The 25,707-nt window shown below is 34.0% G+C and overlaps 1 protein-coding gene across 3 annotated transcripts in view; it reads right to left on the bottom strand.

Moving 5' to 3' along the window:
- Nucleotides 1-24,652, bottom strand: part of LOC6644297 (protein PRRC2C) — an 86,347-nt gene extending 61,695 nt beyond the window's left edge. For all 3 annotated transcript variants that reach the window (XM_023176772.2, XM_047010670.1, XM_023176769.2), the window contains exon 1: nucleotides 23,351-24,652. In XM_023176772.2, the coding sequence (XP_023032540.2) occupies nucleotides 23,351-24,565 (1,215 nt within the window). In that variant the 5' untranslated portion in view covers nucleotides 24,566-24,652. The remainder of the gene's footprint in view (nucleotides 1-23,350) is intronic.
- Nucleotides 24,653-25,707: the final 1,055 nt, after the last annotated feature.

The following is a 25,707-nucleotide window of genomic DNA, read 5'->3' as shown; positions in this document are numbered from 1 at the left end:
TGTCTAACTTTTTCGAGAAAAATGAATGATTAACATCATTATCAGCAGAATACGCTTAAGTCTTCATAATTGGAGTTACCTTACCTCTCGCTTTTTAGCGCTAAAACTCCTTGGGAATTACAAATGAATGAAGTTAAAAGCAATAACCAAGTTCACCTTTTTTGTACCTTAGGTATCATCTTAGGTATCATCCAAATTATTCTAAAATCTAAGACCTTAATAAACTAACTATCACGCCCTACTAAATCATTACTTAATACATTTAAATTTGTCATTTTTTGTCATTAATTTTTTTCTTAGTTCTAATTTATTTCGATTTATTTTTATGGTTATATCCATATTGCAATTCAAATTTTGGCTTATAATTTCCGCGGTACATTTGCATTAATATTAAAAATCTGAATAGGTATGTTCAAATGGATATTGAGACATTCATAAATGAGTATAGATAGATTCATAGATAGAATAGATTTAGACCAATCAATGATGTCAAACAGTATTCAAACGAAGAAGATGAATGTGAGGTGAATCTATTTTGACTTATATTAACTTAATGTGCAAGTTTTTGCAAGTCTTCAGGGAAATTTACTAATCTCTTTCATTACTGTCTACTTTATAATTAGTGTATCTCATTTCTCAAATGTTTCGAAAGTTGTAAAATTTTATTTTTACTCATTCCTTTAAGACATTTCTGGCTATGTATAATCTTATTACATTTATCTGTAAATATTCGAATAAACTTATTTCGTATCCATCTAAATAACTCGACCTAAGTTCACTCAATTATTTGATATTGTAAAATTTGAAAATCTTTTTGGCAATTTGTCGTATAATAGAATTTCCAACATATAATTTTAACATAGATAAAATTCCATTAGAATTAATAATAAATACGAGTAAATGTTTTCATATTGAACAGATGAGAGTAAACAGTAAATTAAAGCCATTTGTTTACTTCTCTGAGCTGTCTTAATCAATATGTTAGATTCACTCTCTCTTCCTCCTTTCCAACTCATTTCTGGCGAAAGCATTTCTCCACATACAAACGCCAGAGAGTGATGAGAAATTCCTTTAACCAGATAAACAACTGGTAACTGGTAACTGGGTAACTTCTGGTCCACAGAACACATCAATCATATTTTCGAATCCATGTGAAGCATGGCAACCTAATCAACTCATATTTCGGAGCCCCCTCTACCCCTTTGGGTTACAACGTTCCAACCCTTTTGGGAAAATGAGTATGTCTGTACTTTCCCCTGCCCCCCTCGCCATCACAACTTCTCGCAACATCACTTTAGACTGCGCATCGAAAAACACAAAATTAAGCAGATTTTCTCTGTGCATTTCAAACACATATAGATATATATATATATATGATAGGAAAGAGCAAATATTTCGCCATAGCTCACGCACTGCAACAACAACAAATGAAACATTTTTCGTCACACAAATTGGAAAAATCAAGTCAAACCAACATAAACTCAATGCAATTGCTCTGCTCTAACTGCAGGAAGGTTTCCCATCGCATTAAATGGAGGACAATCGACAATTTTCTATCTATACCCGAAGTATTTCCATTTCGTTTTGCAATTGAAATTTAATTTTGATAGATTTTTGAGTTGCATTTTTTGGCGACTCCTGCCCTCTCGGTGTGTCTCCCTCCCCAAACTCCCTTTTGTGTCTCCCTTTCGCGCTCTCTTGTGCTGTGATTTGTGCCCACTTGTGAAATGCTTTGCGTTTGCACTTTTTTTTTTTTTTGGTTTTTTGCACATTTCAAATGCGCACGTGACCCATTTTAGAAGATATTTTTATTGCACAGAAAGGGAATCGGAGAGACATAGAGTTGGAGTGAGAAAGTAGATTGAAATGTAATCAAAAATTGCTCGGCAAATGCAGTGCCAAAGTGCAGCAAACTTCAGCCCAAAACGCGTTTTACAAGTGCTTTTCGAGTGGGTGAAAAATTGAGTGAAGCAGTTAGGTATATAGATAGATAGGTAGGTTGAATGGTTGTGTGTGGGTTAGTTGATTTTATTGTCACCCTCAAAAAGTGCTGAAGTCAAATAAGGGTATTCAGGTGATTTGATTGTGCCATAAAGCACAATAGGCTTAGATGGGGATTACACTTGTAAATCTTTGCATTGACCTTACTTTTTTATATCCCATAAAGTACTGAGAACTTATTTTTTTTTGCAAATTGAGAGTTCCCTTTAAAAGAGTAAAGTACCCTAACTTTGAAAGGATTAATTGCGCTTTATCTGTTACATTTGACAAATTTTTTAAAGCTATTCTTGATAGTATTTGGCTTATTCTCATAACAAATTTTTTAGCCTTTTTTGGAAAAACCTCCAAATAAAGGAATGAACCTTAAAAAAACTTTGCTTTAAACACACATTGTCTAATATCTGTTGCATAGAAACTTATTTTTGCCGTTTTTCTGAAATATAACATAAGACAATCGAGCCTCAAAGTATGCAACACAATTTCAACACTTTTTCAGGGTGAAATTGGTTTTTGGAATGTCCCATTGAGAACTTTAAATTGTATGCTAGTGACGCATTTATAACGAAATATGCTGGAAATCGTGTTGCAATTGAGTAAAACGAATATTTTCCATTTCACAGGCTCTGCTGTGTGCTAGTGCTGTGTAAAAGCTTACTGAAAATTAATTAAAGCAAATTCAAACATGACACGGACACGCACACACCCACGCGCAGTCACACACATACATATATACACACACATGGACAAGGACATGCATAGGAGAAGCAAATAACAGAGCTGCATACTAATAAGCATGAGGCTTTATAAAGGATTCACCGCTTTTGCTGCTGATGCTGCTACTGTTTGACCAAACTCTCACACCGCTGTGGCTCCTCGGCTTCAGAAAGGGAATGCAGGGGGCAGCTGTCAAGGATGACAACGGTACAACAAGCCATTATGAGGGGCATTTACACTTCAGCTTTATCTGGGCTTAAGATTCAGAAAGGACTCACTAGAAACTCCCTAGCAATAAGAGCTCATAAGCTGGCCGCAAGGGGCTTAGAGGGCCCAACAAAGGACTCCTTGGCTCTGCGACCTGACCAATCGGACATTAAAGTTTGCTCACATGCCACACATGCCAGATGCAACCTAAGACTCTTCTTCTTCATCATTTTTTGCTCTTTTCCATGTCATCTAGTTTTGGTCCTTTTCGAAATGAAGCTTTAAATTCTTTTGGGCTATGCAAATAAATCCAAGTCGTGGCCAAAAACTCAATTTCCCTCAACTGCAGGGCACCAGCTGCTGCTGCTGCCTGTCCGCAGCGTGCCATCGAGAATGTCTAACATGTGGCAAGTTGACCCCATCCTCTGCCCCACCATTATCCCCTCCACATTGAGGGGTTTGTCTGACAAACTGTGAGAGCTGGTGCTTTCTATTTGTTTGCCTGCAAACACGCAGCGCACTGAAAGCAAAGAAGGAAAAAAACACGCACACACACAGAAAGCACGAAGGACGCAGGACTCTGCTGAAAGCATGCACTAGGCTCTCTGTTGGTACGAGAAAAAATGCAGTTTACCCTCCACGAAAAAAAAGGAAATAAAAAACAACAGAAATATAAAAGAAAACATAAATGGGAGGAGCTAAAATTGGTAAACTATGAAATAGGAAATACTCTAGGATTCTTAAAAGGGTATTATATATAGTTGATAATTTATATTTAGCTGTAGATCCCTAAGTTGAATCTCATTCAAGGAAACAATTGCCAGAATTACTCATGCTTTTTGTCATTGACAAATATAAGTCTAAACTTTTTGCTTAAACTTCTTATTTCTTATCTACAGAGTTGAATAGACATTCGAGAGGTTGTTTTTTGATACTCTTCCCAATCTTGAAATTCGTTTTTCTGCGCACTGAACAGTGTAGCACACGCTAAAACCAACTCGACCCAAGCCACATTGCATTGTAGTAGGTCCGGATCGGAGGGTTTGAGTTTGGTCTTGGATTTTGGGTATGGGTATTCGGTTTCGCATTTCGTATGGGCTAAATGGTTTTAGCTTGTTGTTTTGTGGGCGAAAAATGGAGGTGGACTTTGTCGTGCTTGTTCTCATTGTCGTTGTTGTGTGTTTATTTGTCGGACACATATGTCTCGGCTCTTTTCGTAACTCGGTCTCGACCTGTATATGCAAAAAGGACAAATAGTGCATAATCCCCAAATGCAATATGTAAGCCGAAAATCTATATGTGGGACGTTAATATGCAAATTCAATTGTCAAATCAATGGAAGATAAATTTAATTTACTTTATGGCCTCTGCTTTGGTTGACGAAGAGTCCGTGTGACAGTCCGATGGATTGAAGTGTCACGTTTGATTGCAATAATTTATACGAAGCAAGACGAGATATAAATACACAGGGCAAGAGAGGTTATGTATGGTCAGAATTAATGGAAGAAACTCACAATGGCTGACTGTCAGATAGCTAACCCAAGTATGACAGGACTAGAAACGAGTCAACATTTGGCAAATATTTGTGTTTTCCTGCTTTTTCTCCTACTTCTGATTGACCAATATCAACAATTGGTCACGATCACTTTGGCTTTAGTTGTTGCCTTTACATCCACACTCTTGTATCGAATGTTGGCTCTTGTGTTGATTTGACGTGACTAATGGGTCGTTAGGCCTGTGGCCAGTAAGTTGGCAAAGAAAGAAGAATGAGGCGAATGTTTAGCATGTTACAAATTGCATAGTTCGCTTGGTTGAAGATGTTGCTGCCAAGGACATCAAGGACATGGCCTAACAATGAGTGGTGCGTATATTCTGCTCCAAGATGTCAAGGATGAAAAACAATGAAGGTGGCCCATTAATATAATGTGATAACATCTTATCTCTATCGATTGCTATTAAGAAATTTTAGTTCAACAAGCGAATATTTTTTCGAACTGTTTTTCTATTTAAAAAGAAGCTTAAGTATTAAAGACAGATGCTTCGAAAATTGGGGAGAGTCAAAATGGTTTATTAATTTAAATATATAATTTTCAATGCTCAAAATTAATGTATTAGAGTTAGATACAGTGGACCAAAATAGTATTGACACACCAAAAATCATTAAGTTTAAGTACCTACAGATTTTGTTGGGTTTTAAAAAAATGTGATTTTGTTCATTAATATTCAATTATTAAAAAAAAACCTAACATTTTTACCATTATCTTTTAGTTATACTTTATTTTCTAAAAAAAAATGGCAGAAATTAACGCCTTACATAGGTGTAGGATTGCGTGAGAACCCATAATGATATAAGAATGCCGATAACGATATTGGTTTAATATATATCGATAGGTTGACAATCGACGAAGAGGTTGTGTTGGTCTCGTTAAATTAAAAGTGTTCAATAAGTCGGTTAGTTTCTTTTGATAATAATATCTTCTTTTGATCATAAATAAATATGACAAGCTAATATATAAAAAGTTAATTGGTCAAGTTTATTTTATTTTGGTCCAGTGGATTCAGTCCTACATAGGTAAAAAATATTCCAAATCAAATGATTTAACATAAAATATTGGACAATCTTATTTGTCTTTCGAAAAAAACGACTATGAAAGAGGTCATTTAGTAAAGAACTAAGAGGCGGAAATAAAAATGACTAGTAAAGTTTATATATAGTTATATATCTTGATAGCTCTTGATGTCTCGTTTGTTCTTAAAATTTGGGTTTGGTTTAGATGTAAAAGAGTTTATTTCATAATTTTGTACTAATTGGGATGTTCATAACAGAATCACTATATCAGAAACGCTGCAAATAGTTTCTTAAAACATCAGAAATATTTTTCAATACTTCAAAATAAAATGAAAAGTTTAAACTGGGGGTTAAAAGGGAAAATAATTGAATAAATAATTTTCTAATTGTTTTTGTTTTATCTCTAGTGTCTTATTGACCTTATCAAGTCTTTTTTATTTGAAAAGCAAATAAATACACAAATATCTAAAAAGATTCGAACTCTTTTAATTTTACACAACAATTTTCAGATTTATAAACTGAAAACAATTTCTTACAAAAAAGGCCTTTAATTTAAATTACTTGAAATTTGAAAAGTGCAAAATCAATATAATATTTTTCAAATGCTTACTTTGCAATAATCTGTGATTCCAATAAAGTTAGAATTCGACTCACCTGAAATGAGATAGAGATGCAAGATATTATTAGTTAAACAATTATTGTAATGTGCCAATTTAGGGCGAATGCCATTGGACTGGCGAACAAATTGCAAACTGGCATCACCTTTGTCATTTTTGGCCAATGGATTTGCTTATGGGATTTTGGCATCTGTCTGGCAGCAAAGAAAAAATTTGCATATGACATCATCGCGGGGCAAGAAAAACCAACAAAAAGCAGAGATAGAGGTAGAGAGAGAGAAAAAGAGTGCGATATGGTGAAGGAGAGGGTAGAGAGAGAGAGACAAAAAAGAAGTCATCGGCAGCAGCCGCATGTCAAATGATTTGCAACTCTGTGCAAATTTATTTGCCTTGCAGTTGTTGTTGGCAATTATTAGTTAGCAGGTCCCACAGCAGCAGTCTGCCAGACAGACTCTTCAGACCCAGACTCTCTTGCCCCACGGTGCACACGAAGGCCAACACCAACAACAGCAAAACGTTTGCTCCGTGATGATGCTGAGATTTTTTTTCTTTCTATGTAGTTGCTTTGGGGCTGATTTGTTGGAGTTTTGCATTTCGTATTTTGCATTTGGCAATTTGACGTTGATGAAGTGATTAACAAAAGCAAAAAAAAAAAAAAATACTAAAGCCAAAGCATTTGACTTTTCTGATATCGTTTAGTTTATGAGGCAAACCCACCTTGCCCCTTACCCCACCTCGACTCCCACTCTCAAGAGGACAGGTAGACGATGATGATGATAATCATGATGATGACGACGATGATGATGGAAAAGATGATACTGCTGACTGGTACACAGCAGGTGCAGCATCTCAATGGTGCAGAATGTGAGCAACTGAAGCGTATCGCAAGACAATGTGAAGTCGAGTTCGTGTTGCACTTGGCAAAGTATGCAAATTATGCTGTCAGGCAGTATTGCTGCCCATCAAGGGAATTTGCCGATAGCTTGAATTATAGAATTAATTTTCAGAGAATGCAATGGAAGCAAAGGATTTGATTTCCATCGTAAGCTGCACTCCTAGTCCATTCGTCTATACCGACTTCACGTTAATCAATCGCAATTTATCCCATACCCAAACAATGGAAGTCATGTTTTCCAAGACGTAACCATTAAGCAAATGTTTTATGTTGAAATGGAAGATATTTCAGTTTTTTGCTGAAAATAGATTTAGACTAAGACTTTTCACAATTTCAGACTGTATGTTTGCTATTAAAACATGGCTCTACCTATCCCAAATCTGTTAAATTATTCTTTTTAACCAATTTACCAATTTCTTATGATAGGTTATTATTTGTAATTGTAATGAGTTACGATTTGTAATAAGTAAATCTTTGAAAAAATATGAGTTAGTTTAAAATTTGGATTCTAAAATAAAACTAGGATCATTAATTATATGTACGCAGTAACATAAAAGAAAGATTTCTAGATTAAGTTTTCCAAACTGCGATTCCAATTTTGTTTATGCATTCTTAAAGTGTTATTATGTCTTCCAGCCTACAAATTGGGAGAATTATAATGTTTAGCCCAAATTTTTCAAAATATGAGAGATTTAAAAAACAAGACGTCTCTTTATAATGCCTATAGTAACAGAAGACAAACTTCTTAAAACTTAGTAACAAAGCTAAATACATACACTCATGGTCAGATTAATAGGTGTGAATATGAGAATTTGAAAGTTGTCCACATAAACATTAAATGACAAGTTCTACGATCAGAAAATTGATTCTCAAAAGTATGTGGTAGTATCATGAAGTAAAACAAATAAGTCTCAGTAAAAATTGGCAGCCTTAAAAATAGTTTATACCCTTATTCATAGTGTGTCCACTTTTTCGATTGGCCAGAATAATAAATAGCTGTGATAAACAAATTTAGTGGTAATTTATAGAATGTTTAACTATAGTCCAAAATTTTACTAGTATCGTGATTTTTTTTAAATATCGTAAATCTTCACAATTATTCTCGATAATATACACTCATGATGAAAATAATAGGTACACCCTACAAAATTTAACTTTATTGACTTTAGATTAACACACCTTTTTTTTTCTATTACCTTTATCACCAAAATTTAAATGCACATTTATTATGAGTTATTACTAGTATTAAGGTTCGAAGATTTACTTTTTCACTCAAGGACAGTGTCTGATTGTTGTTCTTAGAACCAGTCACAACCCATTGGAATGCTAGTTAGATACGATTTCCTAGTTAAAATCTCCATAAAAAAGGTCCACTTGTTTGGCAAACAGTTGTAATACGATTTTCTATAGTTTCTTGTACATTAATTTGCCCATTACCCAATATGTTTTTAGGTATATGAACAATAAATAAATTAAACTATTAAGGTGAAGCAACTTTGAATGTCACAGTCAGAAAATGACATATTTTCGATGTTAAAAATCCAGAAATTTGTGGAATTTCCAACAAATAAATAATTTCAAAGGGTATAAAAAATAAATCAAATGAATTTTTTTTTTCAATTTTTTACAAGATATGCCATATGACATAATATTATTCAACTGTTGTACCTTTCTCTGGTCACGTAATTGAAAGAATTTGATTCTTATATCACACACACACACACACACACACAGAATAGACATTCTAACATGATCGTTGGTTCACCACCTTGACCCCATTATCTATTAGTAGGCTCCATAGTTCCGCGCCTTGCATTTCAATGAGTGGAACTCAGACACAGACAAAGAAGAAAGAGATGGAGATGGGGTACATCATCAGCAAAATCAATCACAAAGTCGGCATCTTTATAAAACTGAGCTTTATAGAAACACAAACACAGAGAGACAGACTGAAAGAAAGAGGGGCAGAGGGCAAGACAAGAAGCGATGACAACAACCAAAGACATGTGTTTTAAGTTACAAGAAATACTTAAAGAAAAACCACTGCGAATGCCTTCAGCAAAGAGATTCAAAAGATATGTATGTACACACATCGTCTTCTATCCTCCCACCCCCCTCCATCATGCATTTGCCTTCTTTCCACGGCTTTTGCTGTATTGTCTGACAAACAGTTTTCTGTCAGATTAACTAGCAAACTGTCGTTGCAACTGTGTGAGTGTGTGAGTGTATGAGTGTAAATTCCACCCACTAACCCGTTCTCCCACTCCCAACACTTCACCACTCTTCTGCTATCTCAGTTTTGGGATGATTTATAAAGTGACGAGGCCGCAGAAGCAACGCAGAAAGACTTCGCGGTATTCCAAGAATTCTGCACCGCATGTGTGGTATATATGCTTTATGGAAGAGGAAAGAAGAAGAAGAAGAAGAAAAAAACATACTCACACTCCCAAACCGACAGATTCTAATAAAGACATTGAGCTTTAAGATTGTTACCCGTGACAACCAAATAACTGATGCTGTTCCTCCGAAAACAGCAACCCGAAAAAAAAAGCTGCACGACTCTGGAGAGCTCGCAACATCGCAACGTTGCGACGTCGACGATGACGACAATGCCAATTAGTTGCGCGAGAATTTATATTGCTTTTTTCGGTTAGCTGGAAAGTAATTTCTTGAAATTTATATTAGAAGCAGCTATAAATTATGGGACCCGACCCGAGAATCTGCAGAAGCAATCTGCAATGGAGAACCAGCCAGAAAGAGCAAAAGATATGGAGGAGACAAAGATGGTAAGATAATAGAAGCAAAATTGTGCAATTGAAAATTGTAGTAGCAAGTAAATAGAAGGAAACAAAAACGGAATAAATGGATACTATACACATTGGGCGAAAGGCCTTGAAGGCGTAAAGAAAATGTGGGAGAAGGCAAAGGAAAAAGATGCAAAAAGAGGGGGGGGACACCAAAACGGATTGCCAATAACTGGGCATGGCCAAGAGGACACACAGACACAATATGAAAACCCTCTAGTGGAAATTAGCTAGAAAATGTCACAAACAGCAGGGGAGCAAAAAATATAATTGCAACTGCTCTTTTGACTTGAAACCAGCTTAGAGCTTAGAGATAAAGATGAAGTAGGTCAGCTGCCAGAGTGGCAATTTCTTCCTGAATCTGTCATGAACATACATATATACAGTGAATTCTTTCTTTATAGACAAGTCATTTAAGCAAATATTTTCTTTAGCCTCAGTCGTAAAAAATATATTTGCATTGCTCACTTATTATTGAAACGCATTATTAATCTATGTTTATTTTGTTTGTAAAACGTCGCCGTTCTTCAAAGAAAATGTTTTGATGATTAGATCATACAGTTCCTTTCATCGTGGAATCATCAGTTCTGCAAACTAACTAATATAAGTACTTCAATAAGAAAAATCCAAATACATATACAGGGTGGTCACAAATTTAAGACGTTTTCTTTTTTATTGCTTATTGATTTTCTTCGCTTTCTAAATCACTTATTGAAATTTGGTTTTCTATTTTTTGTTGGTAATTGTATTTAAAAGATAAAACCGTAGATATCATCATTTCAGGTGTTCCTTCGTTTTCTCTGTCTATATATTTGCCAAATAATTTCAAGACATACTTCTGTGTAAGTTTATAAGTGCTCACAAATATTTGTAACCAAGTAATTGGATTAATAGGATTCTGGTTGTCAGTAATAACTTACTTCAGCGTTGATTCCATCCCCATATCTATATTGATTATATCGCCAGTTACTTTTCTAAAAGATTGGACGTTTTTTATTGACAGCGTGTCTACAAACAAGTTAAGTTGCGAAGTAGTCAATTACAATACTGTTTAGAAAAGTAAATTACAATGTAAAAATTCGCTGAAGAGATCCTCATTGATCATGTACTCCCGAAAATAGACTAAGATATTCCAATAAAATGGTCTTAAATATACAGTGGTGGTAATTGAGGATCTCTTCAGCATAGGATACATAGTTCAAACTTTTGAGTCCCATATCCTGTTGATATGTCGTCTATCCACTAATTTATGAAAGTAAATTATCACCTCCTGATTATGAGCTTACTGAAGATTGTCAGAAGGCCAGGAATTGTTTGATTAGTGCTTACAATATTGCCTTTAGGACTCCATGTCTAACAATATTAATACTAAGCCAGCGATAGTTCCAACTATTTTTAAAGGAAGAGTAACATTTCCATTAATACTGACTGACTCTCAGGAAATGAAAGACTCATTTAAAAGCGACTAAACTATTTCCCGCTAAAGTTATCCAACCGATTAAGAGAATCAGTGGTCTTTATTCTATAACACGATCATGATCAAATGAAAATAATTTCTTAGACACATAAAGCTTTAAATAAAGTTATCTACTCTATTTTTCCAATTAAGATTTGTTAAAAAGGACACACTTAAAGTTATAACCAAACTCAAAGCCTCGAAGCAGTTAAATCTTAGATTTCATTGTAAACTCAAGTCTAAGAACAGATCTCAAATATAGCATTGAAAAAAATCGCAGATGCTTTCTAGATTTTCATAGTTTTCCCAGCTTATCCTTGCTTCGAGTGGCGTATAAAGTGGTCAAATTGAAGTACTAGAAACGTTGCAAAAATTATTTTATTGTTTTTTTCGATTAACTTCGGTTACTCACGCCAGAACCGCGGCTGATGACTATACCTTATATAATAACTTTTTCTTGGCTTTTATGCAATAAAATATTAAACTTTTTCTTTAACTTGTTTTCATTTATCATGGTCACTTATCAGCTCCCTTTCAATGCTCCAAAAAATATTTCAATAAAATCCATTTAGCCGAGTTAAGTTTGATTTATTGATCCTTTAACATTTCAATAGCCTTTTGCCTCACTGTTCGCCTTAATTATGGTTCGTGTCATTTTAGCCAGTCAGGCAGGTGGGGGCAAAAAATAAAAGAGTCAAATCAAAGTGCATTTTTGACAGTCTAGCTAAATCAATAAACATAACTCTCGGAGAGAAAAAAAAAACCATTGACAAGCGAGTCAAGTCGTGATTGCGGCACTTAGTGGTCGTGGTCGTGGTTGGGCCCCCTCGCCTAATGCTGATCTCTTGGAGGTCTGCAACATTTGCATGTGAATGCGGGGCCTTAATTAATGTCGTGGATATTTATGACTCAATTTCTGCTTAAAACGAAACTTATTGATAAGCAGCACCACAAGAGAAGCCCCAAGCGAGAGAATGACCGAAAGACACATCATAAATCTTTAGCGACGATTCAAAATTTATGACATTCCAACTGTTTTTAGTTGTTGCTGAATGGCAAATGTCAAGATTTGGCATTAAAGGAAAAGCCCAGTAGTCAGTCAGACAGACACACAGTCAGTCAGTTGTTGTTTGTTTGTTTGTTTGTCTCTTCTCTTCACATTTTTCTATCAATTTAGAAATTTTTCAATGTCTTGAGCCGCGTGCGGCGCCTTTTGAATTATGCATGAGGGAGAGAGAAAAAGAGAGACATGGACTTGGACGTGGAGTTCAAGTTAAAGTTGGCTATGGCGGACACAAACTGCGTTTGACATGCGGACAATGCATCAAGTAAATTTCATCAATATTTCATTTTGAGCATTTTGATTGAGCCCCCCTTCCCCCCTCTTCGCGTCATACATTTGTCAGCGATTTTTTTCTTTATTACACAATTTAATTTTATTGAGAGAGTTTTAAGGTGTTATAACGGTTATTTGATCAACAGGGTGTGTCAAAAAAAAAAAAAAAAATAAAAAAGGCAGCTGCATTTGTTATTTGACACTTTAACACTTTCGCTTTTCACCGCCCCCCACCCACCTCATTTAGGGTAATACCTATAAATTAAAGAAGATTTTATAAAGATCAAAAGTTTCTATCTCGACCATAAATTGGATTTATAATTAATTCTGGCATTTTGCTTAAGTTTACAACATTTTTACAAAACTAAAAACGAAACAAAGTCAAGGCCAGTTTCTATTAATAATTACTTCGAGTGCGTTAAGACAACTTCTAGAACTGAAAAATCTCAAAATCCAACGATGATTCATAATCGAATGACTCAATGTATAGCATAGGAGACACTTGATGGTATTTCAAGGTCTTTGGGCGACTAGATGTAGTTTATTTACTGATAAGATAAATTCTGAGAACCTCTAAGAAAAAGTTATAAATTATACTATGTAAATTATGTTAATAAAATGTTAAGAGATGTTTTCTATGCCATTTAAGATTTGTTTAAAATAAAACTTTTAGCAAATTAGCGCAAACAAAGTATATTTTGCATTTCGTTTCAATTTTGTTTAAAATTAATAAGGTTAAGCTACCTCAAGCAGTTGCCATTTGAACCTATCAAATTCAATAAAAGGGAATTATTATATCGACAACAATATTTCAATTTAAGCAAATACACTTCTTTTATAATAAATCATTTTGGTTGTTCGATTTGTTCGAATTGTTTCTGGTGCAGTTATATCAGTTAATCTTTCGTTTTAAGACCTTCTATCTTAATCAGAAAGATAAGGATAATCTTCAGAAACCCTTCTTGAATTAGCAAAAGTGAAAAATACATTATTATTTCAATTAGTAATATTTTTAGATCGATTTACAGAATCTAAAATGGAACTTTTCACTTGTCAAAAAATATTTTTGGCGCAGATGAGCGCTATGCGGATGTTTGATGTTGGAACTGGGAGCGAGCCAAGGGCGTGGAGCCTTTTCGCCCCTCTCCTCCTTGGTTTCAGAGAAAAGTTTTTAAAAAAGAGTCGAAAGCGAGCGCATTTCCTTTTTAATATGTCGTAATCACGTCCTTTAAACGGCAGTCCAATTTGTTTTAATCGCAGCAACTAAGTAATTGATTGGAAATTTTTCGAACATCATAAAAACTCTTAAAATTTGTCATTATCGAGTATTGTCTCTCAAATTGGAAACCTATAGCACATGTTCTTAGAGAATACCAAACATAAACAACTGAGAACAGAAAAACTGAAATACCACAAACAGGGGGATATGAAAGAGTAGCAAAAAAGGTTCCGATGCATTCAGCATTAACTTTTGGCTCTAGTTTTTATATTAACACCAAAATGTCGAGATAACAATTAATCTAGTCTACGATTTAACCATTTACAAAAGTTAAACTTTTGTTTCTTTTACCCATTTTGAGTATTAGACAAATCCAATAGCTGGGATCAGGAACATCAAGGTCAGTTCTTTTTCGAATTTCTCACTTTGTTTGTAATCCAATAACCGCACACTCCTGATGCCAAAACATTGCCTTTATTTCACGCAACACTTGCAAGTGACAAATACAACAAACAAAGCCAAAAAAAATTGAAAAAGGCGAAATGGAAAATAACATGCTTGTCAAAGAAACAACAGGCAAACGGCAAACAAAACAAAACCAGACAGAAAAAACAGTCAAACAATAAATCATGACCAGGCAAACGAATGAAATGCTATTCGAAGTGTTGCATGGTAAAATGCGCCAGAAACGACAAAAAATATAACGAAAAGACCGCAAAAGATAAATTGAAAGCTATGCGGCGGAGTGTCAGTGGTCAGGAATGATGTTGAACAGCCCACAGGGTGGACGGAGGGGGAGGGGGAGGTGCGGAGGAGGACCCGAATGACTTGGGGAAAGGCAAAGGGGTTAGGCAAACACACACACAACTACAACAGAGATTTTCTGTCCAGGTTCCCTCCATCATCATGTCATGGTCGCCATGTGGGTCAACAAAACAACAAGCCAAAAACAACAAATGCATCTAAATTTAATGAAGCCAAAACTGAACTATTGAACTGAAAGGAAAAAAAGAAGAAAAAAACAACAAAAACATCAACAACAACAACAAAATGAGAAACAGAAACACTGTTGTTCAAATATTGTCGATTGTTGTTTTAGTTAGTGTTTTTGTTGTTGTTGTTGTAGTTGTTGTTATCTGTGTATGCATTCTAATTCATCAAACGAAACGCATAAATTAAAACTTCACCGAAATAAAAACTCCATGTGTTACGTTTGAAACATCGACAAAGAGATACTCTGCAACCCCCAAAAAAAAGTGTTTAAGAGTATCTCAGGACTATTCCACTCAACTAAGGACATTAATACTTTAGCTTGATATACCAAGGATCCTTGAAACTATTTGCATTGATTACCTAGATGTCTTCAATCTTGGAATACCTTCCATTTTTCGAGGGTATAAAACACATCAAATTTGATGGCATTCGATCCGACCTTCTCCCTTTCAATGTCACCTGCTGTGTTTTGGGTTATCATCGGGCTAATACCTACACCTGGCATGATAATATCTCTTTGGGTCTCTCCCCTCCCCTTGTGTCCAGTCTCTATTCACCCACATAAAAGGTCACACAGATTGTCTGAAAAATGTCTTTATTGTACATTAAACATTGATGTATTGGTCATCAAAAAAAAAAGAGAAGATTTTAACATAAATCTGAAAGAAAAAGACACCTTTAAATGAACCTCACACCCGGTGAGGACCATGTCTCTTAGCTCTTATGTAGGTATTTGTGTCAAAAAGACACCAAATTGCAAAACCATTAAAAACATTTAACAGCCGCGATTAGAAGTACTTGTAGCCCCGTGAACACTCCCAACAACCTGAGTGTCACCCAGTCATATCTGTATATATGTGTGTGTGTGTGTAGTATAGGTGAATGGGGACACAGTGCTGCAAATTATAAGAGAACTTAAGATACTCTATCGAAAAGAATTCCATTACATAGGGGAGCAAGAGTAAAAAAAAAGGAAATTCAGAAAGCGTCTTAAAAACAATATAATACTTAATGAAGTAAGAACAAAATGTAATAAAGGACTATCAGAACCTAAAAGATTTTCAATACAAAAAATATAGGTGTTTGCTATAATTCTAAACTCCAACAAAATTTTTAGATAATTCATATAAAAAAAATATTTAAAATTGTAATTAATTGGACTATCCCTATTTTGTTAAACAATTGCCAATTGTCTTCAATTTGGAGAGCGTATATTAAGATGAAATACTTTTCCTCCATTCAATCATCATATTATAAGTATATATGAAATCTATACTTAATAGAGAAAAAGTATTCCAACTTAATGTTGCCTCTAGAAATTGGATACAATTGCCAATTGTGTATAAATTTTTCAAATAAATTTAATATTAAACTTAATGTAAGTAAAAATCTTTTGACAACCAAATTATCACTTTCAAAATCCAATCGTAAATTGGTATAAATAAAACACCTTAATTATTATGAATATCTGAAACTGTTCCAAAAGTTGCTGAAAAAGCTAACTATGCATATCATAAGTCCTAATAGCATTTAAGATCTAATTAGATAAGCCAAAAACGTTCCTCAAAACTATAATAAAACTCTTGAAACGGATATGTAATCCTTGTATATGACTGATTTTGTTATTTGTTAAGAAGTTTGAACTTGGTATTTATAAGTAAAGCAAACAGCTGAGAAAGTGGAAATGATGCATATAAAAAATCATTGCGTATACGTAATTATACAGTTGCGTTGGAGAATTTACGTACATGTTTAAGTTAAGTGCGTTTCCTTGGGGCAACAAACAGATTTTGGTCTTTAAGATGCCGCCTTTTTGTTAAAAAAGATGTAAAAATTATTGTTGAGGTGGGTACAGAAATTACATTGATCCAGAATCAGATGATCTTGTGTCGAGTGAGTTGTCCATGCCGCCAAACGTATGCCCTCTTTTTAGGTTAACTGTGGAGGCCGAGAACTTTACAAACAGCCCACGTACAGAGAAAAAACTTACTTTTTTAAACTTCAATTTTTTCTTTGTTCTTAATTTAAAAAACAACATCATTTCAATAATCGTTTTCGTTTTCAATTGATAATTTTATTTAAAAAACAGGTTGCCAACCAAAAATATCCTTTAAAGGGATACTTTACTTTATACTTCAATATAACATAACATTTGGAATATTTGTTGATTTTAAAGTAAACAAATATTTCTTTTTTAAGTTCGTCATTTAATATTTTTTAAAACCAATTTACTTTGTTTAATGAATATTGATATTATTGTCAATGTTTTTCCTTTATTTGTGTTGTATTATTATAAATTCACTTCATACTTAGTAAAAGTCTCTTCTGTTCAACATGAAAGATGTTGCGTGCTAAAAAGTTAAAGTAGTTTGAAACAAATTCCAAATAATGAAGACAAATCGATTGTTTAGCTAATATGGTTTCCTCTGTGTCTTTGTCATTTGGCCCACAATTTCAAGGTCAACTGCAACCGCCGCTGTTGCCACTCCACAGAGCATCTCACAATGATCATCAGAGATCTTCATGGGGGGCTGATGAGTTCGCTTTGTTTTGCAGTCATCTTTTGTTTGCCTCTGTGAGGTCGCTTTGCAAACAGTTAAAATCTTGGCAGACGAGGGACAGCTAAGCTAAGCGCCTCCTGCCAAGAACTGGACAAAAGGCCAAGCACACAGAATGAATTTAGCCGAAAGGCAGCTTGAGAAATGTAAAAAAAGAAACGAGAAATGGAATGAACCACAAAAAGAAACAGCAGGAAGAAGCCGCCACACACAAGACCAGACCAAACCAGACCCGACCAGACCAAACAGATAGAAATGGGCAGTTAAAAGCTTATGGCCAACAGCAGCAAAAACAACAAGAAACAATGACAAGTGCAATGCAATCACATACCATCGTAAGGGGCGTGGCAATCGGCATTTGGCATTTGTGTGTAAAGGATTTGGTTGCAAACACGGCAAATTGCAAAAAAAACTTCTCAAAATCGCAAAAGGAAATTGAGGTGATAGCTGGATTTAGGGTTGGCACGTGAGAGTATAGGAAATTGCATTTAAATGGAAAATTGTTAACAAATGGAAAAACAGGCCAACAAATGGCCTATCAAGGGAATTAACTAGACTTAACTAACAAAAACACATAAAAAAGGATTTGCAAAACTATTTGTTAAATCTACAATTCTTTCCCATTAAAATTCATGCAAATGACAGAAAAGAAAAAAAAAACATAAAGTTTGCAATTAAATGCAGAATTTACAGCAACAAAAAAATACATTACGGCCATGTAAACATGTTCATTCATGTTCGAAACTGAAAAAAAAACAACAACAACAAGAAATGGGGATAAATGGGGGCAGGAAGAAGAGTTGAGTCTGAAACGGAAGGGAATGGACGAAACGGATTTGCCCGACATGTGTAACATGGTGGTAAGGAGATCGAGGCATAAAGGGGCGGGGGACCGTAGGAGGTGTGTACTGTGGCGCCTTGTCATTCTGATGGCTGAGCGCCAACAGCAACAACAACAACAACAGCAATTCACCTGTTTCGCCATTGTCTCTCGCCCTCTCTTGTGACTGTGACCTGCCCTCTCTTTTCTGTTGTTCTTGTTGTTTAACAAGCAGCTGTACATATATTTGTTGTTTTTACTCTCCTTCGCCCTCTCCCTCTCCCATCGCACTCTCCTCATTCTTCTTTTCGCCACTTTGCCTGCTGCTCAGCTGTTCATATTCTCGCTGTTTTACAATGTTCTGGAGTGTATTTTAATTTATTACAATTCAAGTTGATTTTAATTGTGTTGCATTTTTTATACACATGTATGTATGTATGTATGTGTATGTGTAAAGTATTTCAATACGCACTTTCATAATTATTTTTAATAATAATTATGCGTAAATTATGCTTTAATACTTCTTGTTAATAATTCAGCACTTGATTAAGATCTTAAAATACTCAAATGAACAACAACAATGCCATTTGGGTTAATTAATATTTGTTCTACTTTTTAACTAAACAATGCAAAAACATGGCACACATTTTTTACACGTCTTTAAGTAGACAAAAGTGCAATAAACTTATATATGTACATATTAAAATCATGAATGCTAAAAAAAAGGCATTCTTTAAAATGTTTTAATTTCTTTCTAAGACAACATTTTTTTCTTTCTGGATATTTCTGTGAAAAGTTCAACCAGTGGAACACAAATTCTTGTTGTTTTTCATTGTAAATTATTTAAAAGCTTTTAAATTATATATATTTTTATGTAGGAATAGAGTAAAGGAATATATTCAAATGCAACGTTTATACGTTTTATAGGTTTATTTAGTTAAAATTTTTAACCGCGTTTTACTTCGTGGACTACTTTTCTTTCAAAATTTGTCGTTAAAATTAATCGTTTAATAAAAATGCAGTGTCCCCACCTACGTCACTCGACCCAGAAGAACATTTTATAAAAACCGAGGCAAATTTTGAAAAATCATAAGTTTTACAATAAAGTTTGACATATTTTATTTTTGCAAAAAATATTCTAAGTTTAAAATTCTCATACGATTCGCAGAGTTTGCTAATTATAAGCAATGATATTTGAAACCAAAGGAAACCAATTTTTATTTACCATTGGTAGTTCTCTCAAAATACTTTAAAAATTTATTAGTATTAAATTTTCCAAAATTTAATTTTGTTTGAACAAAACATACAAATTATCTTTGATTTCAAACGTTGACTAAGTTATTTCAAACAGGCCATATAAAAAGAAAGATACAAAAAGATCAAAAGCTTAAAATATTGGCCTTGTTTTATAATATCGCCGATATTCCTACATAGGAATATTAACGAAAATAATACTTAAAAACGAAAAACTACCAGCACGTTTTGAAAATTTTAAGAGCTCTTTTTAAAGCAGCAATAAATAAAAGATCTTCTGGTCAGCCAAAATTATTTTTGACTCCCTTCTTTTAAAAACTACTTAAATGAATGATTCAAACAAGAATATATAATGTGTTATACCTACTTTTTCAATGATAAAGTTGGAGTAACAAAAGCTCAGAAATAACATTGAGTTCATATTTTCATCTCATTAAAGAGCAAGGCATTGTGTAATCGAAAAGCCATGACTTACGCTACATTGAGAATTTCAAATACACATACATACATATAGGAATTCTAGTCGCGCTGACGATATCCAGGCTATAGGCGGATCTAGGGCTTGGAAATGCAAATGCAAAACAGCATTCAGATATTGAAATATATGGGAGTATCCGACTTGGTAGCACTATCCAGGCCAAAAGAATAGATCTAGGGCTGAGAATCGGGGAAACTTGGCCCATTTAAGTAAAAAGTTCCTGAAGAACCATTCATTGTTTTCAACAAACTTGTACTTTACCGTATGCCTAGTAACTTAACAATTTTTTGATAAACAAAGTTTGCATAGAGGATTAAAAATACGCCAATATTACTTCACATCTTTCAAAAAGCTAATTCTATATATAAGAAAAAATTAAAATATGACTGCTTATTGCATACTTTAGTGGGCAAAGTTACCTGCACTTACAGCCTGGTACCATGATTTACGTGGATTGCATATGAAAGTAGGTAAGTCACAATGTCATTCAACCCAAAACATGTCATCAATATGTATAATCATGTGAACACGTTGAAATGTGCTAATATTGAAATAATGAAGTAAATTGTAACGGTTAACTTAAGTAAATATTGGGTAGAGATGAAAACTATGTGTATGGACACATCAAGTAAAACGTTATTTAAATTTTTGTACTAAACTTTGTATTTAATTAACATTTATGGCATTTAAATTGTTGTCGTCGTTTGCAATAAGTATGCAAAATAAAACTGAAATCACAGTAATTTCCATTTATAGTCCAATTCTACATTGAGACGCTCTTGAGATGCTCGAAACTGAAGTTACAAGCCAACTGAAGTGCATATATAAAAGGCTAATAAAAATTCAGTAAAGTAAGGTCATTCCCCGCCCCCGTTTCCCCTCTCAGAATTCCCTTAACATTCAATTTTAGTTAACTTCTCCTGTTGATTCTACCCTGCCCCCACCTTCAACCCTCCCTCAACTCCACAATTCTCTTTGTCGAGTGCATTGTATTTGCTTTTGCTCTGAGGGCTAATTAAATTTTCCCTTTTTTGCCAAATTCGCTTCGAGGTGGTCAAAATGAAAGGAAAAGCATTGAGAACTTTGCTTTTTGGTCAAAATTGGGCAAACGTATGTTAAACGAAAATGAAATGCAATTAAAAAGCTGACAACAAATGAATGGCAAGAAATAAAAGGCAAAAGCAAATCAAATGCAACAATTTGTTGTTTGCCATAGTTGGTTTCAATTAGTTAGCCCCCCAGCCGCAATGGCCAACACCAGCGGGCCATGGGGCAGCCAGAGGGGAGCGGGGTTAGAGACATGGGCACAGAAATCAGCGCATACATTGTGTAAATATTTGACAAGAGAACAGAAAACCCATCGAAAGGGTGGTAAAGAGAGAGAGAGGGGAAAAGTCGTTGTAATGGACGTTGTTAGTGTTGCTTTTGTTGTAAGCCAAAATGCAAACTGTATTAGTTGGTTTGCCCAGTCAGCCAGTCAGTCTGTCAGTGAGACGGCCAGCAAGTTAGTTATGTCAGTTAGCATATGCTATATATATCTACACTCGAAGAAATTGAACAATAATATTGGACTATAATTAGTATATATTAGTATAATTCATAGTTGAACATTATTAGTAGAATATAAAATTATCTATTTACATGATGTTTATAATCCTTAGCAGCATTTTAACTGATTAACTGAATTATTGAGTTCCAAATTTGATTTCAACCCCATAAAAAATAATAAAAATCTTAATCTACTCAAGTTAATTGCTCAAACATATTAAAAGCATTATTACGAAACACAATTATGGAGGAAGAACTTAAAAAATAATTAAAATTACCATAATTCCATATTGCTTTTAGTTAGATATACTATCTGAAATTACTAATGTTGTAGCATAGGCAAATTTATTCTGGTTTTACACATTTATTCATATACTCGGCTTGGTTTTAAGTTTGGTTTTAGGGTATTCTTATCAAATTTTCGAATATTTGAAAGTTTAATTGAATCAACAATTTTGGCAGCTAATATAAATAAATTTTGATTAAGTTCTTTAGTAGAAGAAAGATTAAAATATACTAAAACCTAAACCCAGCTGAAATGCAATGTTTGACTTAAATTTCAAAACGGTCATAATCTAACCAGATAAAACTTATTGGTAAAATAAGAATAGTTAGAACAGTTTGATGAAAGAGATTAACAGTTTTACTGTTCAAAACTGACTAACCTATATTAATAATTCAGTTTTATAAATAAAATTTTCTATTGTAGAGTAACAGAATGGCAACAGAATTTACCAAATTAAATCGATAATCTTTTGCAGTTGGGCCAAATGATATTACAAATTAGTTGGTAATGGGTTTAATGACTTTTAAAAAACTAAATTTTGGTAGTTGAAGCTATTACTCTATAGATTAATATTACTCTAGAATGGGGTTTAAATATTTGAACCTATAGAGATAAATTAAATATACGCTTTCTTAGGCTTAACTTTAGGCTTTAATGTTTTGAATATTCCGTCTTCAGGGAAACTACAAAACTATTAAGAATACAAAAATTTCAATTGTAAAACCTTGATATCAAGTCTAAAATTCGAAATTAAAAAATACAGAGCTAAACAAAATAATACAACATAAAAGATAAAGCTTTCTATAAATTTTGAAAACAATATGTACCAAAAGTTGCTTAATAAGTTATCGAAATTCTTTAAAATAATTTTCACTTTTACAAGACAATCATAATTTTAGTAGAATAATCAAAAAATTTAAAGAGCTGGCCCCAGAGAGATGAGTTAATTATAAAATTAGCCCTTTACTTTAAAGTCTAAGCCAAAGTGTTCTTCAAGTTCTCAATATTTCCAATTGAAAACTTGACAAAAATTGAGTTGATTTATTTCGTACAGATTAAAATAACACTTCAAATGTATTATCAATAATTGCCTATCTCAACAAATTGAATCGAATTTTATTTCCATTGTAAACAAACTCAAATTCTAGTCAATTAATATTTTTCATGTTCCAAATTGTTGAAGTTGTGTAGTTGAAATTTCTTTCCATGTAAATTGGCATTTATTCAATGGTTATTTGGCTGACTAACCATCATGAAAACCTAAAATATGTGTGTGGTCATGGTTGGTCATTTTGTGGGCTCACAAATACACAAAAACACGAGCACACACACACACACGCACACGCAAATAGAAATACCTATATATATGATTTTACATTGAACGAAGCCTCGAATGGGTCGGTCAGTCGGTCGGTCGGATGAACGGACAGACTCAGCTTGGCTTATCAGTATCTGCTGCTGCTGCTATGGAGAGCAATGTCATCATCAATGGGTACTATAACAATAGCTAATGACATCATTTGTAATCATCTAGAACCTCCCCAAAAAAAAATTGGGTCTACATACATATATGGGGCAATGCCAATACAACTTACCTCATTATTATCATCATCACTCAAACGAGATCTTATTAATGGGGTATTCCTGTTGCTATCTCGGAGAGCTTTGAGTTCCTTTTGATGCTTCTGTTGCTTCAAATGATGATCATGCTCTATTTTATTCCATTTCTCTGATGAGAAACTTTCCACTGAATCGGAATCTTCAATTTCGGAGGCATCCAGCAAACTGTCATCCTTTTCCAAATTGGCATCGATGAGCTCCAAATGGGGTTTCTCAGTGGTCATTGGCCTATGCTTTTCCTTTTCTTTCTCCTTCTCCAATTGTTTTTGTTTCTCCCTTTCCTTTTCTAGCTCCTTTTGCTTCTCCCTTTCCTTTTCCTTTGGCTTATCTCTCTTGAAGAGCCAATCGAAGATGTAACGCTTCGAAGACGTTTTATCCTGATGATTAGCCACACTGGGATGCTTGTTGTGGCTTAGAGACGGAGTCACCTCATCAATTTGATCATAGGCATCGTAGTCATCATCGTCATCATCATGGATGGTCTTGGCTGGATGATCTTGATTTAGGAGCTTCTGATTGAAGAGGGAATAGCGTGGCATATTGATTAATTCTGCATCGTCTTCATCTTCATCATAATCCTCCGATGAGTCACTATCATCATCATCATCATCATCATCGTCGTCATCGCTTGAGTCCAATTCCTGTCGCCAATTAGGGGCTCGAGTCGATCGCGGCTCAGCCCAAGATGGATAGATACCCTCTCGATCGAAATATCTACTATGATTCAGCAACGGATGAGGGGTCGACGGTAAAAGGGGTCCATCTGTGGTTCTTTCTAGATGCAGAGAGGGCAATACCCTTTGCTGCCAGTTCAGGTGATGACGATTGTGATGACGCAAATGATGCTGCTGTTGACCTTGAAGTTGTGGCCAATTCTCCATTGCTGGCTTCGTTGGCGGCTGTCGATTGCCCAGCCTACCAGTTGCCTCTTCCAGTTCGGCACGCAAGTGTTGCTCATGTCTGAGATGATGATGAGGCTGCGACTGATGATGATGATGATTATTTTGCCCATCTGCCTCCAATTGAGCTGCTTGCAATTGTTGCAAACGTTGCTGATTACGATTCATCAGAGATGGCGACGATGTTGCTGCCGGAGCCGGAGCTGTGGTGGTCATCGTTGATCCCAGATGGAAGAACAGAATTATTAGCAGCAGCTGCCCCATGCCGCCCCTTAATGGAGGCTTTGCCATTTGGCTTGGTTTTTCCTCTTGTTTATTGATATCGACTTAGATATGGATTTTAGTTTTGATTTTGGGTTTTCTCTCACTCTTTTGTTTTTTTTTTTGCCTTTGTTTATTTATTTTTTCTTTTATTGTATTTCACTTGCAGCTTTTCTTTGTTTTCTTGTTTACAACATTTTTCTTTTGTTTCAATTAATATTCACATATATCCCGCTCATATATCAATCGCTTTTGACACTTGATGACACTTGTGAATGAAATGGAATTAACAAAAAAACAAAAACCACACAATTATTAATATGCTGACTGAAAATTACTTTTGCAATTAATTTCTTAAAATTGTATTTCATAATCCATGAAATAAAAGCACTTGAAATTGTTTACATTTTTATTTGTTTTTGGTATTTTATTTTTCACTTTTCCGCTTTTTTGATCTATATTAATTGTTAACTTAAAATTGCATTGATTTTAAATGAATTTGACCATTTTTTGTTTGTACTATTAAAAAATGTGTTTAATAAAACTAAAGGAAAAAAATAAAAAAAAAACCTAAATTTGTTATTTAACTATAAGTTATTATTATAGTTTTTCTTAACCAAAGAAAATTAAATGAAAATTCAGAAGTTATCATTATTAAATAAATTGAAACGGAATCATTTTTAATAATTTCATAAAAACTAGTTTTTTTTTCTTTGGCATTGGTATATATATTTATTGGGGTTAACAAATTAATAGAAGTTCAATTTCGATACTATTGAATTTATTTTAGAATGACTAATTTATACTAGTGACTCATGCTAAGACCAACTGAATAAACGCAATTAAAATCTCAATCAAAATGTTTTCAATCTTTTGTTGAAATTTCCACACAATTTGTTATATTTGAACAATAAAAAGTCAAAGAAAATCTTCATAAAAATAAGCATTCTGTCAAACACATATTCTAATAAATTTAGTCATTAATTTAAGTTAAGTTTATTTTATTCTAAGAACAAATAAACATTTTAAACCAATAACAACCACTAACAGTTTTTTTAGAAGAAACATAGTTGTGATTTTCAATATCCTAGAATTCTATTTCATAATATTCATTTTCATTTTCAACATTCTTTAAATAAGAATCACTTTATTTATAAATTAAAATATGCTTT

The sequence above is a fragment of the Drosophila willistoni genome (assembly GCF_018902025.1).
Source record: "Drosophila willistoni isolate 14030-0811.24 chromosome 2R unlocalized genomic scaffold, UCI_dwil_1.1 Seg167, whole genome shotgun sequence".
Taxonomy (NCBI): Eukaryota; Metazoa; Arthropoda; class Insecta; order Diptera; family Drosophilidae; genus Drosophila; species Drosophila willistoni.
The sequence above is the reverse complement of the archived record's forward strand: the minus strand, read 5'-3'. Positions and strand labels throughout refer to the sequence as shown.